This window comes from Trachurus japonicus, chromosome 16 (assembly GCF_045865225.1).
Source record: "Trachurus japonicus isolate A0001 chromosome 16, Traja_1.0".
NCBI lineage: Eukaryota > Metazoa > Chordata > Actinopteri > Carangiformes > Carangidae > Trachurus > Trachurus japonicus.
In genome coordinates, this window is record NC_140922.1 from 14,299,915 (window position 1) to 14,323,345 (window position 23,431).

At 41.5% G+C, this 23,431-nt stretch overlaps 2 protein-coding genes across 6 annotated transcripts; one reads left to right on the plus strand and one right to left on the minus strand.

Annotated features, from left to right (window-relative positions):
• Nucleotides 1–3,088: 3,088 nt before the first annotated feature.
• Nucleotides 3,089–19,164, minus strand: LOC146972039 (glucocorticoid modulatory element-binding protein 1-like). Of its 4 annotated transcripts, XM_085801782.1 has the most exons (11): nucleotides 10,958–11,098; nucleotides 10,737–10,818; nucleotides 9,537–9,678; nucleotides 9,130–9,188; nucleotides 8,743–8,864; nucleotides 8,468–8,571; nucleotides 7,732–7,916; nucleotides 7,158–7,304; nucleotides 5,158–5,295; nucleotides 4,815–4,931; nucleotides 3,089–4,726 (listed from the first exon to the last, which is right to left on the minus strand). In XM_085801782.1, the coding sequence occupies exons 3-11, from the start codon at nucleotides 9,659–9,661 to the stop codon at nucleotides 4,212–4,214; spliced, it is 1,512 nt and encodes a 503-aa protein (XP_085657908.1). In that variant the 5' UTR covers nucleotides 9,662–9,678; nucleotides 10,737–10,818; nucleotides 10,958–11,098; the 3' UTR covers nucleotides 3,089–4,211. The 4 variants fall into 4 exon arrangements, with proteins under 4 accessions (XP_085657908.1, XP_085657909.1, XP_085657910.1 ...); XM_085801783.1 differs by lacking the exons at nucleotides 10,737–10,818; nucleotides 10,958–11,098 and adding an exon at nucleotides 19,067–19,164 and having other exon boundaries at nucleotides 9,537–9,666; XM_085801784.1 differs by lacking the exon at nucleotides 10,737–10,818 and having other exon boundaries at nucleotides 8,743–8,861; nucleotides 10,958–11,046.
• Nucleotides 11,781–23,356, plus strand: LOC146972040 (discoidin, CUB and LCCL domain-containing protein 1). 2 transcript variants are annotated; one of them, XM_085801776.1, is made up of 15 exons: nucleotides 11,781–11,952; nucleotides 14,786–15,007; nucleotides 15,596–15,733; nucleotides 16,864–16,915; nucleotides 17,000–17,072; nucleotides 17,160–17,293; nucleotides 17,631–17,668; nucleotides 17,802–17,993; nucleotides 18,273–18,385; nucleotides 18,507–18,681; nucleotides 18,787–18,879; nucleotides 19,089–19,182; nucleotides 19,514–19,551; nucleotides 19,640–19,750; nucleotides 21,493–23,356. In XM_085801776.1, the coding sequence occupies exons 1-15, from the start codon at nucleotides 11,850–11,852 to the stop codon at nucleotides 21,933–21,935; spliced, it is 2,019 nt and encodes a 672-aa protein (XP_085657902.1). In that variant the 5' UTR covers nucleotides 11,781–11,849; the 3' UTR covers nucleotides 21,936–23,356. The 2 variants fall into 2 exon arrangements, with proteins under 2 accessions (XP_085657902.1, XP_085657904.1); XM_085801778.1 differs by having other exon boundaries at nucleotides 19,643–19,750.
• Nucleotides 23,357–23,431: the final 75 nt, after the last annotated feature.

The following is a 23,431-nucleotide window of genomic DNA, read 5'->3' on the forward strand; positions in this document are numbered from 1 at the left end:
GGTGATGACACAGAGGTGCTCAAACGTCGGCCAAGCAAAACCCTGTGTGTTCAGGTTGTTGGTCCAGCTGTGGTTTTACACCACGAGAGTGAGGATATTCTTTTAAAGTGTGCACATTTTTACCAGTGTTTACTCCTTCAAAGGCCTGTTTGATGTTTCAAAGTGGATTTTAAAGTGAAAGTCAGGGTAGTGTGGATTATAGGGTAAGGTTTGTGGTCGGGATTTGGGTTAGTGGTGGTGGTTAAGGTGCAGACTAGGGAACGCAAGACTTGTTTTCATTACGGTATAAGAGATGGAGCTGGGCGTTTTAGGTCACGGTAAAGGGTTAGGATAAGTGTATATTAAATCTAAATCAGTGCAGTGAGACAAGTGTGTAGAGACAGAGACAAGGTGATGATACCTTTCTGCCTTTTCATCCATTTGTCTTCACTTTAATGAGAAGTTACTTCATCTTCAGCCACCCAGCAGCTCCTAGCAGTTGTCACCATGCACCCAGCATCACAGGTAGGCTACAGGATTATCAGTCTGACAGCAGTGGCTGCAGGTTGAGACAATACTCATTATTTGAGCCAGCTACGTGCCCTTGAACTGCAGAGAGGCATGTCTTTTCAAAGCAACACCTGCACTAATAATAATACAATCATTCTCATCTTTTTTTGTTTTATAATTCTCATCTTTTAAAATCATATCACTATGTGACGTGCTGACGTGCGGTGACCTCTAGGACAGGGGAGGCAGGCGATCACAGACTTGGGGGGGGTCGGTATTCGGCAAATAATCTTATAACGCAAAAAGTCACAACAAACAGGTTTTGCACAATGGTTTGCACAGATAATTCTTAAAATATGTGCAACACCTTCTCATCCACGCCATCTACACACAGTTAACGTTATTAGCTGTAAAACCCAACTCATCAATAACAGGGTCACGTTATTGGACCACCGCTCACATTACACAACAAACCGTTAACAATTAATCCACACTCAAACCGAAGCAACACTAATGTAGGCTACTCAACAAGCTATTATTACAAGGTTTATAAAAGATATGACAGACAACCTGGGATGTGCGTGTGTGCGTGTGTAAGAAAGAGAGGGAGAGAGAGAGAAAGTACGTAAAACATGCTAGCTGTTAGCTACCGTAGCTCCCGTGGCGTCGGTCTCCCGTCAGGTAAAAGCTGCCGTTTGTTCCTCAAATGAAGCTCACGAAGTTGTTAACCTCTCCGGTACAGTTATCCATCACTGCTGTTGAATTAGCCGCTAAACTGCTGGATGCAAAAACCGAGGGGGGGCCTCTGTTTGTTTACAATTCACGAAAGTAAACGAAAGTGCCGCTCACACTTTTAGTGGAGTTACGCAATGAGGCAGCGGTAGCTTCTGCCTCCCTTGGCGTAGGCTACATGTAAGTCTATGGAGGGAACAAACTGTACAAACCGTATGGGCAGAAGAGGCAGAGCGCACATCACCTCAAGGAGACGGCGAGTGGCTTCTACGGCCGCTGCCTGGCCGGAGGTAAACTCTGTTGAGTCGCGTTCATTAGACTATGACAATCACCAAATGCTGACACATTTAAACCTATGGTAAAGGTATCTGAAATAAAAATAATAATTAAACCTTTGATTAACTAAATAATTTAATTATTCCTGACAGCCTGCCTCCCCTGATTGGATGTATTTTTGTAGTCATACTAGCAACTGTTTCACAGCTGTCTGTCATATAGGCCTATTTACAGAGCAGAGACAGGTCTGAATGACTAACACCTCCCAGTGACAGGTATATTTAATTGTGTGTCATGGTGTGTGCAGCTTTGCAATCTGTAAATTTAGATGGGAAAATGTAGAATATGTAGAAAAGTCACCATACATTTGAGCTGTCTCTTTGCCAGGTTCTCTGTGCCACAGTCCTATTCAACACATGTGAAAGCCTCACGGTTGTGTGTATATTTTGTAGTCCTCACATGCTGCAATGTGTCCCATTGTATTTGATTAACATGTTCCATGGCATTTGTGGCTCGCATTAGAAATTTAACATCTTGCACAAGTGCTGATGTTGCAGCCAGTCCTCTGCGTGAACCAAGATGGTGTTAAAACGTGGCCTGGCTGACACATTAGACTGTGGCTCAAGGACTCCTGATTGGATCAAGACACCATTACTCAGGCTATTCATCATCCATTTTGTTTGTTGTGCATAAACATTAAGGTCGTGCATTAAATTAAAGAGGGCCAATAGACACAACCAGGGTTTCCAATATGAATGCATATCTCAGTCTCTAATGTTGTTTAGCCTAGAATGACAGATGAACGATGGACTGCTCAGCAAATTGCTTAATTTATCCAAAGGAGCACAGCATATGCCGAGCTAACACCTGTAATTACACCTGCTTGACGCATGGAAGCCATTTTAGTGCCCTGGTATTCAAGGCACAAACAAGCAATTTATTTAAACTAGGGAGTATTTTGGTGTGAATCTGTTCAACTGTACGACAGGTTAATTTTCAGTAACAGGATGTTGCAAAATACAATTTAACTTCAACAACAGGACAGGCATCAGCAGGGATGCTGACAGCTGCACTATGATGAAAGTCATTTTATCGAGTATTTTATCAGCTGCCAATCATAACCCTTTACAAACAAATACATCTGCACAGGCAGCATTGTGCATGAATTTATAATAACACATCATTACAGTTCTGAAGGAAATTGTGAAAGGCTGGCTATCAAACCATCACTGTCGATCACAAAGGCTTGGCATGCTGCACGGTGTTCGGAAATTAAATAAATAACAACTCGTACAGAGCAGAAAACTGCTGCTTTGCTTTTAGCTTTACCAGTCGGTGATATCACAAAAGATTTTCCTTGGGGGAAAAAATGATTGTTTGACATCAGTGACTGTCATGTAACCACATGTTTGGCATGCTGGGAAAGGTAGAATCCACAGAGTCACTGTTTTCACTCCTATTTGTACTGCTGATTTAGCCATAATGTAACCAGGGCAACAGTTATTCACATCAGAGGTTGACTAACGATGAATAAATAAATGAACCATCCAACCAGAATTTTATAATTGAGCTGCTAAAACATAGCTTTTGTAAATGTTTTTATTGAAAATGTGTTAATATCTTACAAGGTCACACTTCTCTTATATAATTTTTCTATAATAAAAGGAGAGCACATTAGAACACAGTAGGCTACCCTGTATGAAGCAATAGCACATATCAACGTCACAATAATTACTTATGTATAGTTTTCACTGTCTTAAATGAACAATAGTGTACTCTTCAGGCAGTGAGTGTCTGGTGCATAGATCTAGCTCTTAACCATTATTTCAAGGGCCTAACTACAAGCCAGAGTGCTAAAAATTTCATTCAACATTCAAAACACACGTTAACTCACAAAATATAAGTATGTTAAAATTACAAATGTTATAAAAGTATTGAGAAAAAAATGTCACAAATAGGTGAAAAACTTACCAAGTAGTTTCAGATATGGGAAAATGTTATCACCAGAGACTGTAAGGTAGAATCCAATATATATACAAATTTCTAAACACTTATATAAAGTTCTGTCACAACTACCCAGGTTTTAAATACCACATCTAATAGACAGGAGAAAACGTTGTAATTTAGGGCTGCAACTAAGAATAATTTTCATTCTCAATTAAATCAATTATTTTCTCTGTAAATTGAATCTATATAAAATATCCAAACATCGTAAAATAAAAAATTACCTTTGCAGTCTCCCAGAGTGTGGACATATTATGTGACACATTGCAAAATGTTGCATATTTTGTCAGACATAGATACGATTTTAAAAAGAGCAAATATTCACATTTAAGAAAATGGAACTGGAAGAATCTTTTTTTTTTCTCTATGAAATGATTTAAATGATAAATTGAATCTTTGCTGATTAATTTTTTGTCTGTCAGCTAAGCACTGAATCAACTAATCATTTCACTACAGAGTGTTTTCGTTAAATGTTAGAAAAGCATGTCCAAATGGTCTCTGTGAAAGTGCCATTTTCAACTTCAGTGCAAAAATTAATGTGTTCCTCTAATACCACTGAAGTAACCACAACTCAGCCAAAGTAACAACAGTGAAGATATGAGCAGCAACACTGTTTTTCAAAGCAATATTGTTTTTGCATCTTTTAAGTACTTAGGTCTCAGGCACATTCACTCACTTAGTCCTCCAGCATCCCACTGGGATCTTCTCTCTTACTTGCTTTTCTGTTTCTTTGATGCCTTTCTTCCTATCACCACCTTCTCAATGTCATGTAAGCTCTCTGCGTCCTCGTCTTCCTCACTTCTAAGGTGGGAGGCTTCTCGAGACTTTGCAGTCCTCTGCCCAGGCTCTTTGTGGATCCCTGAGGTGTCCTCCTCCTCCGTTCCCTCCTCTCCCTGCTGGTGAACCTTCTCCTGGCTCCTCATCTCACAGACCTCATGGTCCCCCTGCAGCTCTTTGTCCATATGGTGGTGCTGACCAGTGGAGGCAGAGAAATGGGTGAAGAACTGAGGGTTGATGGTGAGCTGAGCATAGGATGCAGCAGACAATCCAGTAACAGAGAGAAGCTGGGTCACTGGGCTCGTTTTCACGGGTGACAGCACGTTGTGGGTTCGATTTTTTGATGGGTTGTGGCGTTGAGATCGAAGGTTTTTGGAGGAAGCCCTTTTGTGGGATCTTCTTTTATCAAAACCTGGTTTCCTTCGTTCCTCAAAAACCTCATCCAACACTGATAAGAAAAGAAATCATGACATTCGAAGTTACAATACAATCAGACATCACTGTGCGCCATATGTTTCATTTTTCATTTTTCTCACCATAAATACTGTTATGGATTTTGCTGTCTTCATTCTGGCTGTGCCTCAGGTCCAGAGTTTGCTTCACTGAGTCTAAAAGCCCAAACATCTCGCACAAGGAATTAAGCATGAAGGCATCTGACAAAACAAAATAATCAATCACACCAGCTACAAGTCTTGAGTGATTACTACCATTCTTTATCAGTTTATCTAGAACAAATCCCTTTACAAAAAAGGTATGTCCATGGATTCAGCCATTTGAGTCTTTCTTGACTTTTTTTCTTACCCTGACTGACATTTGACTACATTTAAAGCAATTCTTTTCACAGTCCAGTGGATAGACAGGCCCCATGCAAGAACTCACCTGTCTCCTGCAGGTTGGCCCTCTCGCTGCGAACCTCCACTCCTTTAAGGGTGGCTAAGAATTCAGTCTGAAGACTGGACAGGACCTCCCCCATCAGCCCTGAGTCTGACACACCCTGCCACAGACTGAGTACTCCATCTAGACAAGGTCAGTTATGAGGAATATTATGATGACATGTATAGAGCTCTGTATGAAAATGACAAACAGCCGCAGAGGAACAAAAGAAAGTTGTCATAGAGGTGATGTTTACAAGTGTTTGAAAGGATGCATTCCTTTGTGAGCAGTGGAGTTTGACAGTACCACAGACAAAACAAAGCAAATAAATAAGAAATATGTGATAAATGAGATAAAGTGGGGAGACAAGGAAAGGTTGAGAGTTGAACAGAGTCAAAGGATTGGAAAAGAGAGCAACAGCGTGAAAAGGGAAACATAGGAGGAAGTGTCAAGGTTGGAGAAACAATGAGGAGAAGATAGAGGGAGATAGAAGAAATGGGAGAAGGGCAGCGCTTGCACAGAGGATGTTAAATGGATAATAGAGGGAGAGAGGAAAGTAGAAAAATGGGTTAGAAAAGCAGTGCTCTATGAGGAGAGAAAGGACATTGCAGATTGGAGAGCGGATGAAAAATTACTTGGGATCTGTGTAAAACTGAGCAAAATACAAGCTGAGTATATTAGAGTGATAAAATGTCAAGGGTAGTTGATATCTTATCTTGTAAGAAATGTGTCCACTTCCATGTTTGCTTAAATGTCTGTCAGGATAAATGTAATGGGCCAAATAAAAATATTCCAAATCCCATTTGCAGCTATCTGAAGCTAAATTCATTTATTTCTCCATGTCGGAAATGCACACTAATGGGAAGCAGCATTTCTGTGGATAGAGGAGCGTAGTTATTGGGTGGGTGCGTTTACTCAGAGTTGTCAATTTGTTTTAAGCCCAGTGACAGGCAATACTGCTTGTGCAGTGAGGCTCTGCAATTTGCCATTCACACAAAAGATTACTTGGGGCTATTTTACCGTCTGTGGTCCAGCTGGAACAATGCCTAATCAGGTCACCTTTAAAAGCCCTTAAATCAAACTTAGGCCCGTGGAAGAAAAAGCCACACTTAGAAATGTCAGATGCTGTCGATGGTAATATAAAGGGACATGACTCTTTGGCTGGCAGGGTCAGCAACTTTTTAAAGCCAGTCTGCAGGAACGGCATATACCATTGCACAACTGCAGATTCAGAGGTTCAGTGGCTCTGTGTATCAAAGGTGTCAGACAACGGTGACAGCGAGGGGCGTGATACAGGACAAGGACTGTGGATAGATAATGTTAATATTCTATAGTAATCATTTATTATTTATGCAGTGGAGGTAGACATTTTGAGACTGAATGCTGTGTTTCTTTTCCATACTAATTACGGTTTTAATCCATCAGGATAAAGCCTGGTTGCAGAAGAAGGGCCATCTCATTTAAAAGGACATGACTGACACATGCATAGCCTCTGGAGGACTGAAGGTCAGTGGGCTGAACCTATGCCTCCCTCTGTAGTAAAAACGAATATTTCCTAAATTACCCCCACGACACAGCCCTTGGTCAGCTGACAAAATGGTTAATAGCAGCAGTAAATGCAACTCCCATCATTCCAGAGTTTATCACTTTACTTGACAGACACCCGGCAGGAAAACACATGACCTCCATGTGCAAATATAAAACTGCGGTACACCACAGAGGAGCACTGCAGGTGAGCTGCTTCCTGCTGTGAGGGATATTGCGTAAGCACAGGCCATTAGGAAATAAATGAAACCCCCTATTGCTGGTTCTGAAGCAACAGACTGCACAAATATTACTTTCAGATGATAATTACTTTGTCACATATATTACACAATAAATGCTAAATACACTAAAGTATGTGGAGGTCTTGGATTCAATAGATTTTATCTATATCACATATCTAGTCTCTTTCATCATACCCTCAACCTATTCAAGATGCTTAACAATTGCTAGTATGTATTTACCGGGTGCGTCGACCCTCTTTCTCTTTGTTGCGTGTCCATTGGCTGTTGTAGGGTTTAAAGGCCGGGCTGAACCAGGGCTCCACTCTGCTGTTGCACTGAACCTATCCCCCATAGTCTCCTCTACCTCTGCTGCCTCATGCACAACCTCTGAAATGGAAAAAAAGAACAGCAGGCATATACTGTAAATACAGCGCATAAACATCTCATATTACAAATGAATGTGGGTAGGCAGAGGGAAGACTGCCAAGGACCTCCATTTGGATTTGTTTTTTGTTTTGTTTTTGTCTACATTTTAATTTTTTTCCCCATGCAGTCGTTGGTGCATTACAAATATTTGAATAATCTTAATGGCAGGCATTTTCACTTGAATCTTCATCTTATTTCCAGATTCATTGTTTCCCACAAAGTCCTAAAGACATGGCAAGAAGTCCTGTTTTTTTTTTTTTTTACACTGCAAATAAATGACATCCAGGTGGCTCTAAAAGTTTTCACTCTGCGTCATCTCAATGATAATTACAGCCCCCAAGCATATGTTAGGAAAAAAGCAGTAAACTAAATGCCAACTGAAATCTACCTGTCAGCGGAGGCACCTGTCCTCCAAGAGGGTCAAGAGCCAGACTTGACGGGCTGGGCTGCACCGAGGTCCCTGGAGGAGGCCTCGTGCTGTTGATCAGCACATCAAATTTAGTGCTGCGGCAGGTGTTGCTGCACACGGTGTCATGCTGGTAGAAATCTATCTGGCCAGAGTCCATCATTTTCCTGCGTGTGCGGAGAAAGAGGTTAAAAGCATCGGAGAAAATATTTTTTGTTTCCCAGCTGCTCAAGGGTGTTAAAAGTATGGATTAAATTTGTTGTGGCATCCTAGTAGCTTCCTAGATGTTTGTTTGCCACAAAGCCCATTGATCTGACCTTTGGAGGAATAAAGATGAAAAGAACAAATATTGCCTATTGAGCTGGTTTATTGATTCACAGCAACGGCAAGAACAAGTGCAAACACGATAAAGGGGTGAGAACTATCACCCAGCGGCCTTGCTTGCATGTTATTTGATCCTGCTATCATGATAATGCTGCTTACCGACTACCTTAGGAATGTAGTGGCAAACCCCGACACAGACAGGCTCCAGGGACGTGCAAAGATTGTAATTATATGAGTGAGATATATTGTTGACTGCATTAGATGAAGGTGTTTTGAGTCTGGCACTTAAACACCGACCGAGCAAGTGAAGGAGTCTCTTGAAGGTCATTTAGAGTTACACACTTGTCTCTCCCTAGCAGCATTTTTTCTGTGTGTGTTAATTTCAAACGTCTACCTAAGCATAACCCCTCCCAGCCTGATGGCTCTTTTCCAGTCCTTCAGAGTGGCTTTTCCTGCCAGGTGTACAAACTGCTTTGGGCTGATGAGTTGGTCATTGAACTGAAAGAGAGAAACAGTGTGTTTATGAGAGCTGGTATAAGTAAGTGTGGAGAAACATAAGACTATGATGTGGCAAACAAGATGTGAGAATGATCAAGTGTATTCACTTAAGTTATTTTTCAGCATTAATGAATTAACTTCCATTTGATCTCACGAAATATGTCGACTTACTTTTACACATCTGACATTGATTCCAGGGCACACAAATTTCTTAAACAGCAGAACTGCTCTGCTGTCTCCACAGGTGATTGGGTAGCCATACTCAATTTCCTCTCCTTCTGCTTTACTGTCTTCTAAACAATACAGAACAAAAACACAAACCATAACTACCTACAAACCACATTCCCAGACACTAATAAAAGTGGTTGCTGGGAACAACACAATCAAACACTATACCACTACTCTTGAGCATTTTACCCTTTTCTAAATAACAGCTGCAGTTAAAAAAAAATGCTGCAAGAGACTAATTATTGCACATGATACATTAACTGTATGTAAACAGTTGTTTCTGAGGGGTGGGAGGTCAGCAGGGAGAGGAAATATCTCACTGTCACTTACCATGATGTGTCTCTATGGCCAAGACTGTAGTGCCAGTGTCAGCAATGTCATCATTTACCCTGCAGAGGGCAACATTTTTTCACATATAAAATAATCTGAATTTCATGCAAACTGAATGTTGAATGGTTGAGTTTGAACAGCATAATGTGGGGATAGCTACTGCATTTCTAACATTTTTTTAATTGAAGTGCTTACTGCTGCATTCTTTAACTTTGGCCTAGGCTATTAAACTGATCTAAACAGTTGAATGTAGGCCAAAGATTATGTAGAATGGTTTCCTTCATATAGAAGTGGAGGAAAATGTATTAATATGATTCTGGAAAGATCTGTTATGCACCTATATTTACCTCACTCACACTTCAAATGCAAAAACCTCTATGGCTTGTAAATGATATAAACCATGTTACCCGTGCAGGATGGGCTGCAGGTGCAGGATGACTTGAGTCTTATGGTTGTTGCCACTGGACTCCCCCTCCTCTTTCTTCACTGTCATGAGCTCCCCTGAAGACACATTGACCTCAGCAGCCGCCATCGCCCCTCCCCAAAGAGCTGCACGCAGAGAGGGCCCAGCACGCATGTTAACATCCTGATCACACACATGCACGCAGTGATGCTACTTAATGCACAAGTCAATGAAAGCCTCCCCCCAAGTCCTTTCTTGCATGCAACTGTCATAGAAATGAATCCATAGTGAGCTTAAAATGTCATAATCCTCTCATGGGCTAGCTTTGCTTCATGCATTGAATGTAGCTGCTACAGTATATGAATATCATAGATGGTGGGACAACAGTTAAAACCTGGGTATAAGGCCTGAATTGTTAAAAAAAATATATATATATTAAAATCATCAATTAGATAGCCTCAGTAGATTCAACAGGTGAGGCTGCACATCAGTTTCAATTTGTTTGTTTTTTTAAACTGAAATCTTCAAATGAAACCATAACACTGTTTCATTCTCACGTTTCTTTAGACCACTATTTTTTGCATTAGATGTGATATGATAGACCTGTTGAACAAATATTTGGAGTGCTGTTACAAAGTCATATTAAGCAAATCATCAAATTCAAGGAGAATCCGTCCCTAGAGACAGTTAATTATTTGTACCTGCTGGAAAATAGCATCTCTATACAAATACTGATGATCACATATTGTCCCTAAATAGCCTGCTGGTTAAAAACACAAAAACAACACATTTAAAGGGATCAAATTTGAACAAACTGTCCATTGGAGAACTATTGTCATGAGGAATTGTGAAAAGGGGAAATTTAAATTCCCTCTTCAGTAATTGGTCGCAGAATAAAAGGCTAAATCATGAATTCTCACAACATCAAAGCTCGAGCCATAACAATCTCTCAGTCCTACACTAGCAGCAGCTGAGGCGTGAGATCCACTGGTCGTCAATATTAATAGCACATACAGAAATGGAGGTGAAATAATTCACAAACTGGCAGAAAAACAACAGACAACCTATCCATGCAGTGAGGAGCTCAATACAGAGAACTGATCAGCAGATTCCACACTGATGTATGTATACAGTAGTTTTAATATATCAAGTAGCCCCTGTTGGATCACCAACTCCTACACGGACAGTTGCGTGTCTTTCTCACCCTCCTTCACCCACTCAAACTGACGTCTGTCGGTGCGGCAGCACGCACACCCCGGACAACAACGGTGCGACGGCGCGCGCTCCTGTTCCAAAGAGGGTGCACACACACACACACACACTAAAACAAATCACACACACTGGGTCCACACCAAAACTCCCCAACACAGTAGCCTACCTGCCACTTCCACACTCATAGTTAGTCATAGTCATAGTTTTACTTACCGTTTTACAGCAGGGGATAATTCATCCTCCGCTTGTCAGAGAGGTAGGAGAGCATGCGCCGTGCTGCTTCGTTACACTTCCTGCAGTGAAGGCAGCATTTGCCTGAGAAGCATCTGTCCCGCTGTCACGAGAAGCGGTTAGTTCGCACGCGATGTGTAAGTCGGTCAAACTGCTCTTATGTGGCTCGGTTTGAGCGCCTGTGAGCCATGGTGGTGCACAGGCTGGAGGACCTCAAGCTCCTCAAAACATGTTTTCCACTCCCAAAGGGAGCAGTGTGGATGTCGTTTTAATGAACGGTTCCCTCGTGGTAGGTTTCAGACTCAACGCACACTTTTTTGTTTTAATTGCCACTCGTGTGGTTTCATGTTTGTTGGTTTGTCATGCAATAAACGTTGTTCAGACACACTTGCGTGTCGTGATTTTCTTAGTGCCTGTGTTTCACCGGGAGGTGGCAGGATTTGCTCTCAGTTGGGGAAAAAGAAATGTAGGTGTGTCGATAAGACATGGACAACACAGCTATTTCAAACTGTTATGTATTGTGACGTTTAAAACGCAATGTCCAACCTGTTACGATGGTGAATCCATGAACCAGCTGTTTAAAGGGTTAAGCAGCGCCACAGAGCGTAAATCATTAGGCATTATTGCACAGTATTGACGCCGTCGACTGGTCTCAGATCAGCGCCCACCTACAAATCGTACCACCCATATTTGGGAATGGAATGTTTGGGATTCTTTGATTGGCACTCCACGACAGCCAATGAGAAGTCGAGCCTGCGTCGCGTGGCCAATAGTAAATATGCGCTACTTTGTACTATAACTTTTTACTGAAGGCAGAGCCTCGAGCCTGCGGGGCTTGCACCTTACTTTCCCTACACACAGAGCTCTGGAAATCATGCTTGGAAATTGTGAAAACATCGGGGATGCAGTGAAGTCTTTCATCACCGGGTTCTGGTTCACCTTCAGCGTCTGTTCCGTGGTTGTTCACGGACAGGAGGGTAAGAGAAAGACCATTTAGCTTACGTTTTTGTTGATGTTTTGTGACGGGAGACGTTATTTCAAAAAAAATCTTGTTAACGTTAGCTTCCCACTATCCTTACCGCAACGAGCAGCTAAAACAGCTTAATTGCCATTTTATTGTAAATAAATTAGTGTGTTTTTTATGGAGTGAACTATTTTATTTCATCATGGACAGATGCGACAACCACAAGTGACCAATTGGCTTCAAAACTTAATTTGCATCCTACCTAAGCTAGTCAATAGTAATAATCATATCTGCTCCTGAATTTTACAAAGTACTTCACCCGTAGCCAGGTCTGTAAGATACAATTGTTGACAACTTTAACATGTTCTCGTTTGAGTTCTGCTTTTATGAGCCACAAGAAACTTACATTAGCCTGTGTGTGCAGAGCAGTGGATAAATACTGTATGTCAAATCGAAGTAGGTGCAAAGGTCGAGCATGTAATGTCATGGCAGCATTCTTGACATACTCTTCCCTTGTCCGTGTTTACCTACTGGTCCCAACCATAAGCTCACCTTTCCCACAGGTTTTTGTCATAACAGCAGTTAAGTCCATGTGCAGTGTGAATCACAGTGGCCGTAGACAAATAGAAAAACAATTTATGTCCCCCAGACTATGACTCTAATACTCACTCACACCACCACAGATCTTTTGGGGTTGTTTTTGACCGTCCCACGGGCTTTGGTTTCCTCCCAACAAAGGATGATTAAGTCCAGGGTCAATTATTTATTCTGAATCACTTTTTACTTGCTGGCAAACTATGCAAAGAGCTTTGGTGGGGCCGGGGTATGGGGGGAACATTTCATCCTCTGTGTTGTAATGTTGTGATTGACACACGAGACAGAATAGGGCAGTGTAGTGACAGGTAGCACAGGTGAACATCCTGTCTACTAGTGTGGACCTGTAAGGACCTGCCGGCAAAGCCTCAAGTGAAAAACAATGTTGCAGTGGTGCTTCTGATTGACTGTCTGCTCTCCTGCCACCCGGTTTGACTCCACTTTTCTGTAATTCACCATCTAAATTTTTTGAACTGGTCAGAACAGGCTGAACACATATCCCTCGCTCGCTGTAAGAAACTAGACACAGACCAGCCTGCAGACAGACTGAAGGTGAAAAGGTTCAGTGAACAGGGGACGATTACCGGCCACCCAGAACTTCCCCAGCATTGCTGCCACTGCGGCCTCCCACCGGAAAGTGACAGATCCACGGTCCGTTGCCCACAGTTACAGTATGTAGCTGTGGCATTTCCAGGGAATCCTTTGGGGACTCGAGGAGGGGCAGTAACATCCAAAGGTTTATGGTACTGGGGGCTGAAGAGCTGTCGGGAAGCGGGGGAACAGCTGGTGTGATGCAGGATGTGTGCGACACAGAGTAAAGTGGAAGGTTATCCTTTGCTTTCCCCCCAAACAAACCCCCAGGAGCCTTATATGGAAGACACAGACAGGCTTGACGTGTCGGCTTCGATGGACCCTGGTGCCTTTTGTATGTTTTGACCATTCTCGGAACTTGACATTTCAGGGTTAGGATTTGAGCCTGCAGCCCCCACAGCACTTATCTCTGTGTGACTGACCACTGTGGGGATTGACTCACACACTTTCTGTGGCCCATGGGGATGTTTGACGATCTAAATATTTGTGTTTGTCCATTCCCGTTCGAGTGTTAGTCACAGCAACCACAGGTCAAAGTTGTACTGAATCAACATTAAACAAACAGTGTTTCTGTGGAACCTAAATTTTTTTTTTTTTTTTTTTTTCTTCAGAATATCCATCACCTTTTTATACAATGAAAATATTGAATTCATTTCTAATCATTAAGAGGTATTCCCAACAGGTTATGAATTTTTGGAGATGAGCACTTCTTACACCATCAGTCATCTCACAGTTATGATTAGAGGAGTATAAACACGCCCTGGTCTGCTGTGCATGTTGAGAATAGACTTATTACTCATCTGTCCTGAAATGTGGCATTTAAAAAGCCCCAAGTGTATTTAATCACAAGAACAAATGATGAAATTGTCTGCGGTTGTGGGATTTTTCCTTCGCTTAAACTGAAGGTGCTCAGCTGATAATGTCTCTTCTCACAGCTGTTAGTTGGAAAATACTTTGATATACACCAGCTGCTTTAGTTATGAGTGTGCCTTAGTCGACTGATCAGGTCAACATTAAAAACATTTGGTATGCAGTTTTTTAAATCATAAAACAGAACCATTATTTTAATCTGACATTTAATCAATTGAGAAGATAGTCAGAGAGATTAATCTGCATATAACTGTTATTTATAATCAGCCTTCATGCACCGTGAGGACAAGCGACTTTTGTCATTAATACTTGAATGCACTTAACAATGATTACAGTTTAGTCTATAACATAAATTATTTAGTTTAAACTAGCGCTGGGCAATTCATCGGAAAATAATCAAAACTGACATTTTAGAGCCTCTAACCAACATGATCTGGCCCAGCCATTAATTGAAATCGAGATTTTAAAAAAGTTCAACTCATCTTGATTTTGATTTTAGCCATAACCGCCCAGCCCGAGTTTAAACACACAAAAAATCTTTTGCCTCTCCTTTAATTGTCATGTATTACTGAAGAACTTAATGAAAGCAGTCTATCACTGTATTGTTTTTTTTTAAGTGACACAGAACCACAAGTTTGACTCTTTACTTCAAACCCAGCTGTTGTTTCTAAAGACCAGTTTACAATTTTGGACCAGAATTAGTTAGTCGTATCCTGCAAGTTGATGTTGAAGTTTCCCTGTAAACCGTCTCCCTCTTCTCAGCCTTGTTATTGCACTTCTATCTATTTCAGGCGATGGCTGTGGACATACACTGCTGGGCACAGAGTCTGGCACCTTGGCCTCTCAGAACTATCCAGGCACCTACCCCAGCAACACTTGGTGTAAGTGGAGGGTTCGTGTGCCAGAAGGCCGCATGCTGCGACTCCTGTTTGGGGATTTTGACATCGAGAACAGTCCAGGCTGCAGCAATGGCTCCCTTGTGATCACAGACAAGAATGGGCTAACACATCTGGGTAAGCTTCTCCACCGTAGTCTTTAAATATCCATGGATAGATTTTTATTTTCCTACGTTCCATGTCACTACTGATGCTCACCCAGTCATGACTGTGGTATACACACAGGGCATACCATTCGATTGACACGTTAATATAGGAGGAAAACCCAGTTTCGCAACAGACAGATGCAGATGCACATTTTCCAACCAGGTGTATCATGTCGTGGCTTGAGGGCATAAAAGTTTGACATTATACTAAAATGACTGTTTAGAGATTCAACAGACTATTGTATATTCTTCCAGACTGCCTTTGGTATTTATTATTGTATTACGGTATACTGAAATTGTATGGTGCTTTGTATTTTGTTTTCTTTGCTGCATAGCTATTCATACATGCAAGTAACCGTCTACATGCCTCTACTGTCAACCGCAGAGTAAAGTATTAGTGGGGTGGGATTTGCCATCACTTTATGATGGATCATATACTACATCCATCATAAAGTCCTGGAAATACATGTCTTACTGTTCCAATAAATACACTGTGCACAGACAGATATGCTACATTTGCGCTTTTAGTTATTTCGTTTGTGGGTCTGCATATTCACAGGTCCGGTGTGTGGGAGGCTTGATGCAACACAGAAGAACGTGACTCTCAACAGCAATGAAGTGACAATAACCTTCTGGTCCGGCCCACACCGCTCTGGACGAGGGTTTCTACTCTCCTATGCCACAGACCAGTATTCAGGTAGGCAGTAATTTGTACACACTCATGTGGGCCATAACAGTCACAGCAAGTGCTATTTGTGTAATTATAATAAGTATAAGTATGTGAACTGTGTTTATGATAAGCTGTTCCTACAATTGTGCTGAGCACTCGGAGCACAAATCTTCACATTAGAAATTCGTCATTTGGAGTTTGAATTGTTTATAGTGGTGTATTTATAACACCGGCGTCTGAGAGACTATTTGTCCGTGTGTGTGTGTGTACTTGTGTGTTGATGTGTACATATGTGTGGTTGCGAGTGCATGAGTCACTGCTTATTGGCATTCACCCTCCATCACTGTCTTTGCTCTGGCCTGTTTGCTCTGAAAGTAGGAGTCAGACTCCTTCTCTCAGGCTGAATGGAATGAGGCCTCAGGCTTCAGTCTGTTGCATGGAGTGGCTGCCTTTCTTTTTCTTCCCCCTCCTCCTCCTCATCATCAGTGTGTTAACCACTGCAAGCCCACTCCCATCCCACGTTTCTCACCATAAGGTATCTCAGCCTGGAGGCTGTTGATCTAGCAGTTATCAAGACCACATATGGACCATATTTTCTACCACAGCAGATTTTAATTTTTTAATAGACTACAGCTTTAATGCCTCTGAATTGTTTGTTTAGATTCAATCACAGAATATTGCAAAGGTTAAGGTTTCTTCTGTGAATCTTTTTGTTTACTTTGTTTAGTTTGAATGCAAGTCTATACTTAGAACAAGTTTATTTTTCTCTGCATGAGGTAATCTGTCCTGTACAGTTTGTATCATAGTTTCCTGTTTTTGTGTTTGAGTTGTTTATGAAATCCAGCAACGTCTGGAGCTAAGCCCACACTCAGACATACAAACCACTGTCTGTTAGATGTGATCACACGAGGACCATTCCCTGTACTCGTGAACTGTGACAGAGTCACAGTAACAAAGAGCTTAGTCACATCAACAGCGATGACCGCTCATCCCCTAATTTAGCACACGGAGCATGCTAGACTGTCTCACACAGAATCTGTTTGTGTGTTGTTGAGTGAATGGCGAGGGGTATTATGTAAGCCTGAGATACTGAGTCTGACACTGTACTATTAAAGAAAAGTTTTTCATTTGTAACATCTGTCTTGTCCTTGTTATAGACCTCATTTCTTGTTTACAACGAGGGTCCCATTTTAGCTCAGAGCATTTGAGGTAAGTGGTCAACCTCTACATTTCAGTTAATATAACTTCTTTAAGCAGGACTCTGTTTTACACAAGCTACTTTGTCTGTCTCAGTGTGTACTGCCCTGCTGGATGTAAGAACGTCACAGGGGACGTGTGGGGGAACTCTGAACACGGTTACAGAGATGTAAGTACACCACACTTTGTCCAGCCAATATATGAATGTTAGACCTTTTACATTAAACTCATGTCTGATACTTCTTTTCTTCCACAGACCTCAGTGCTGTGCAAGTCTGCTGTCCATGCTGGAGCTACGTCTGATAATATGGGAGGTCGTGTCACCGTGACTCGCGGGAGAAGTCTTACGCTCTATGAATCCACCTTTGCCAATGGAATCCTTTCTAAAATGTACGTCTGCTGCGACTGGTTGTCAAAAATTCAAAATGCATTTTTTGAATTTATTTATTGAGTTTAATGAATTAGGACAATGCACATTAATTAACATATCAGCAGTAAACATCAATGTAAATATGCCAGAATTAGCACAATTGCTAAATTGCATCTGTAAGGCGGGTACCAAAAATAACAGCTACACAAGACATTCCATGGGACATCACACAAATAATTTACAGACAGTACATTACAATTGGATACAACTACATACAGTTATCAGATTTGGTGAAATTCAGATTTGTATTTGATTATGTAGACTATACTTAACCTTTTAACCGTCCTCCATTGACAGGGGATCATTATCTGAAAAGAAGCTGCTATTTCGACAAGGTAAGAGTTAGATGAGACATGTATTGTGTGTTTATAGTGCAAATGACTTGTGTGTTACCTATATATAAAAACACTCTTGCTTACATAATGAACTATTTTCATCACTACATCCCTTCCTGCGGTGTTTGAACAGAATGCAACAACATCCTGGCTGTTTCTGGCTTTAATGCCTCATCTTTCTGGAAGACAAACAGTCAAGAGCACAGATTGTTCTGGTCCTCCAGAAATATGGGTTCAAGCTCTGAGCTCCCACCCTGGGCAGCAGATAGTAATGATTCCAGCCCGTGGTTGGAGCTGGAGCTGAGTGACAGAAGCACTATCACAGGTATGTTGAAAATGGGACAAGAAAACTTCTTTGTATGTGTAAAAAATATGTTTATTTAAATAAAGCAGTAGGCACCCAATATGTAGACATGTAGAAAGTTGAGTAATAGAAAATGTGTAAATATCTACTAGTGTTTAACATCAATGCAATTCATTTTTGAACCAATAAAAAGTGTATCAGTTTCCCGTTTCCATTGTGTTGTTCTGCATTAGGTAAACCACTTTCATATCCTCTTAAATGTTGAGCTAAAAAAACAAACATTGTGTGCTCTTCCCTCAGGAATCATTACAATGGGATCAGACGACTACTACACAGAATCCTACATTCTTCTTTTCAGCAAGGACGGAAAGAACTGGAAGCTTTATAAAGGAGCTCTCAGCAGAGAAAAAAAGGTATGCATTGCACTGGACTCTCTGATGTTCACTCTCAGTGAGGCTCCAACACTCCTGAGTTTCCACTGTGGGATTCCCGTTTTCCTCTGTGAATAAGTAACTCGGTTGTTATGGTTCCCAGGTGTTTCAGGCCTACACTGACGGCCACCTCCGGGTTCTCAACAGCTTGTTTCCCTCCGTGGTGGCTCGGTTTGTTCGGCTACAGCCGCAGAGCTGGCACGGCAGAGCTGCGGTTCAGGTCCAGGTCCTGGGTTGTCCTGTTGCAAAGATGACACCAAGGTCCCGCGCAGGTGGAGGTAGGCAGTAGCTACTAGTCTACCCACTCACCCTGAATATAAATTTCATCTTTCATCGTATAAGTTCAGAATTGCTGATCTCAAATTTTGCTGTGCTGCAAACAGATTCTCCGTCTGTCCGAGTTCACGTTGATGCACTGCACCCAATCCCGTCTCCCACCCCCGCAGAAGGACCAGTGCTAGTTGAAACAAAACTGGGTATGCATCACCGTCTAATTCATCCGTGTGTACAGTAAAATTAATAACACTCTGTTTGACTGTTTGAGGAAGGAAACTTGTCACATCAGTTAAAACAATTCAAAATGTCTTTTAATCTCACAGTCACCATTGTGTGCTCTGCAATAAACTGCATCACTTCCTGACACCTGTACAACTGTTTACTTACTCTGACACTTCTCCTCCTGCAGGCACCAGTCAGCCAGTGATAGTGGCTGTGGGAGTGGTGCTGGGGTTGATAATGTGCGGCAGTTGTTTGTTGGCTGGCGTCTGGTGGAAGCGGAGGTACTATATTTTATTATACACTGATAAGCTTTTATTCATTTGTTTGTTTATTATCTGTACATTTTTCACATGGCTCTAAATGGGATTGATTTTAAAACATATATACAAAATGTAATGTTAAGTTCGTTCTTCAATGTTTTTGGTGTTGAACTGCTCAGTTGATACTTATGATCATGTCTGGCCAAAAGTCTGAAACCCAAAGATATTTAGTCAGACTAATGTTTATTTTTCTAATTGACTTAACCTACTAGCTCTCACGATCCTAGCACATGTCAGAAATGATATATAGTGTGTTCAGTACTGAAGTGCTTTGTGTTCATCTTCTCTACAGAAAAAAAGATTCACAAATGAAGTATTCCTTGTCCACAAGTAAGTCTATGGCGTTTTTACGTACATTTCCACTAATTTTATGATCTGATGCTAAAAAGCCTCTGACTCTGTTTGTGTATGTGTCAAGCAGGTTGTCAGAATTTCCAGGCAAAGAGTCTCCCCTGCCCACAATCAGAGCTTATCTCCTATCCTCTAGAGCGAAATGTCCATGATGCTCTTCCCAGCCCTCCTCTCAATGGTGAGAATTCATAAAAAAAATATTTCACGACTTTTTAATTTGCAGAAACTCAATCTTTCTACAAGTGGCCATGAGTTGCTGCCGTTTTTCCCCCTTTTTATTTTTTATTTTTTTACACAGCACACTCAGAATTAAACGGTTGTCTCAGATTTTTTCCCTCGTCCATGTTTGCCACTAACAGTTTCTGGCTTCACTGGTCAGTTTGAGGAGCTCATGCCAGGCCTGACAGGCAAACAGCTCTCTCCGCGGGCTGTCCATTCTTTGCCCTGGCTCAGCCCATCACCCAGTCACAGTATAAACATTCCTTTCTCTGGTCCACAGAGCCGCTCTGAAAGAGACCCTTTAATTGGAGCTCGATAAAGAGTGCTCAGCCTGCTCCCTGCCACCGCCACCACCCCCAGTACCTTCTCTGACTCCCCCATCCCCTCCCCCAGTGAGGGGGCCCTTCACTAAGAGGTCCAGTGATAAACAGGACAGAGGGTCAATGCTAAGACAATCAAAGCCCTCACCAAAGCCTGTCTAATTAAAATAGTTCAGGCTCTGAGGCTCCCTGTGGACTCTTGAGTAAGGTCTAGGCCTCCCACACCACAGCCACTTCTGCTGGGGCAAAGCGTAGGGTCTGGTCTGGTCTGAGTGCTTCACTGTCATCCCCCGTCCCTGTTATTAGAGGAGACATTGTTGCTGGTGGGGCGGCTCATGCAGGGGCTCAACATGGGCCTGGTATGAGACTGCTATTGAGTAGAAAAGAAGCATTTCCCCCAAATGGCAGCATAACAGCAAATGGGAGCTTTTCCATTAGTGAATGGATGCTGCTGTGCAGTTCATGTTTTCATGCACATTAAATAACATTTCTCATTACGGTAATGGAGTATTAGCGGAAACTGACCAATACATTTACATACAAGCTCACAAAATGTCTGTTTTTTGTCCAAGACCCTTGGATATAGACCTAAAACAATTAAAGTGTTTCTGACATGTCTACTCTGGGAACAGCTGAGTATGTAAACCTTGATACAAAACATTGTATTCACAACTTATCATTTAAATATTTCATCATTTATATTTTAAAGCTGATTTAAAGTAATTATGTGGTTTTAAGAGCTATACCCCAGATTTAAATTCAACAGACATTTATCAAATAAATTGATAGAATTAAAGTTGTATTTACAGGCAACTAAGGTTTTGAGCAGGAATGACTGAACAGGGACATAAAAAATATGTGTAACAAACTGCAGTTAGAATATGACATGAAGTCACTACTACTCAGATTTGGTGCGTTTTTTTTGATTTGCTATTTTATAGACCGTTAGATGCAAAGATTGATGCAACTCTTCTATGTGTCAGCTACACATACGGCTATAACTAGCAGCAGGTTATCTTAGCACAGGCAGAAAAGCTGACCAATGGTAAGAAAATCCTAAACATCACCAAATTAAAAAAACCTAAAAATTACATTACACTGCTTGCCCACGGGGCCGTATGCCAGTCTGTCTCTTGGCAGGGACTAGAAACTTCCTGGAGTCCCCGTTAGTTGCCCGGCAACTGCTCAGAACTGAAAAAACTGGCCAGATATATTTATATGATATGTAAGATAAAATTTCTGAAAATAAACTGATATGGTTCTGATACCATTCTGATCTCAGCTGTTGCCTGTGGTGTGCCAGTGTTTGTTGGATCTCAGATGAAGAGAGAAACTAACTAACAGTCTAACTCCTCTTTATTCATCTACTCATTCATTACAGACTATGCAGAGCTCGCTGTTGCAGCTATTGGACAGAAGGTTGGGTCAACATTTAGACCCTCCTCAGATGAGGGCTACACTACCCCGTTCATCTTGAACCATTATGACACTCCTGGCAACCTGCCAGAGTATGCCGAGCCGCTTCCCCCGGAGCCGGAGTATGCCACCCCATTCAGTGAGCAGCCCTCGGAGTCCAACCTGCCCATTCGGACTGGGATGCGTCACACCAGCCCACATAGACCTCCCACACTAACACCTACCTCTGGTGTCAGGACAACATCCAGCCACGCTCAGTACGACTGCCCATCGCACAGGATGCTGTCCAACGGCTACTGCACTCCCGCTCTGCACGCCAGTGGCCCACGGCCGGTCAGTGTTGTCTACGCTGAGCCCAAGTCATGTGACTCTTTGCTGTCCAAGCGCACATATGAGCAGCCTTTGTGAGCTCAGACATGGAGAAAAAAGACTCTGCTGAACTAGAGCGTGCGTTGGGACCAGAGGATCGCTTGGAGTGATCTCAAGTCGACGCTAAGCTGGACGGTGTTGTCCAGAGTCTACTAATGCTGACAGAGCTGAACTTTCAGTAAGGAGTCGCTCTGGACCATTATGCATAATATGAGGGTACACTACTCAGAGTACAGAGTAGTAATCTGAGAGCCATACGGACACAGATATTTCCTCCCAGGAAGTATGTAGTTGTACAGTGGAAATATCCTGTGATGCACACAAAACCCAGGTTCAGTCATGTCTCAGAGATACTGTTTATTGTTGTAATGTTTAATCACAAGCTGCACTTTCAGAAATACATACAGAAATGTATGCTTCAGTCTATTTAACAGGTTAATGCAAAAAAAAAAAAAAGTGAATGTTACTTGTTCTCACAAAACATTGTATTCACAACTTATAATTTCAATATTTTTTGTAAAAAACAAAAAAACAACATTTAAGCACTATAAATGGCACACTAAGTGGTTAAAATGCTATAATGAGATTTAACCACTAGGTGGCTCTCTTTACACATCTAATAGTAATGGACTGTATACTTAGTGTGCTGGTTTTAATTCCTCAGATAACCGTCAACCATTTCTATGATACATAGTAAAGTAACAAATAAATATGGGTTTAAAATGAATGCTTGGATTATATTATGACACAAAGGCACAACAGTCCATTGACCAATAATGCCCTTGTGACTCAACTTGCTCTGATGTCCCAGAGCAGGATGCGACTCACAACTCAAATAGTCTATTTTCCAGACTGGTGGGCAACAACAGTGACTAATTATTTTCTCTTTGAGGGTGTTCACGGACCTCCTGTACTAGAGAAGAGAGTGCATCAATACCATAATATTAAAGAGATGCCAGTGTGTGTGGCCCACTTGTTTTTTATTGGGCTTCTGTCTGTACAGCAACTTTCTCACGTGTGAAAAACACTTACACAATGAAGTAAAATTAACTACTACTGTTAACTTTTTGACTGACATGTAAAAGCCATGCAAAGTCCAATGGATTGTCTTAGATTTTTTTTATTATTATTATTTTTTGTATGGAAAATAGATTGTCAAATAGTGAGATTACTCAATAACAATATTTAAATAATGCTCTTGTTCACACTGATCACTTTTAAAGGAAAAATATAAAATACATTTTGTACTAAGAAGTAAGAAATTTGTACTTTTCCTGTTACAAGGCAATTTTTTAGGATAAGGATCAGGTGGCAAAGAGTCCTCCGTGATATCTAAAGCTGTTACTAAAACTTTTGGGAATGCTTTGACAAGTTATTTGGTGATTTATTTGCTAAAATACAACAAGGAGAAAACAGCTTCTTCCACTGCTGGATAAGGCACAATAAAACAACTGAACATACTTCAGGAGTCGGCCTGGTGTGTGTAATTGCAGCAGTGATGTGCTCAAGGTTACTTTAAGTCCGTAGCAGTTATC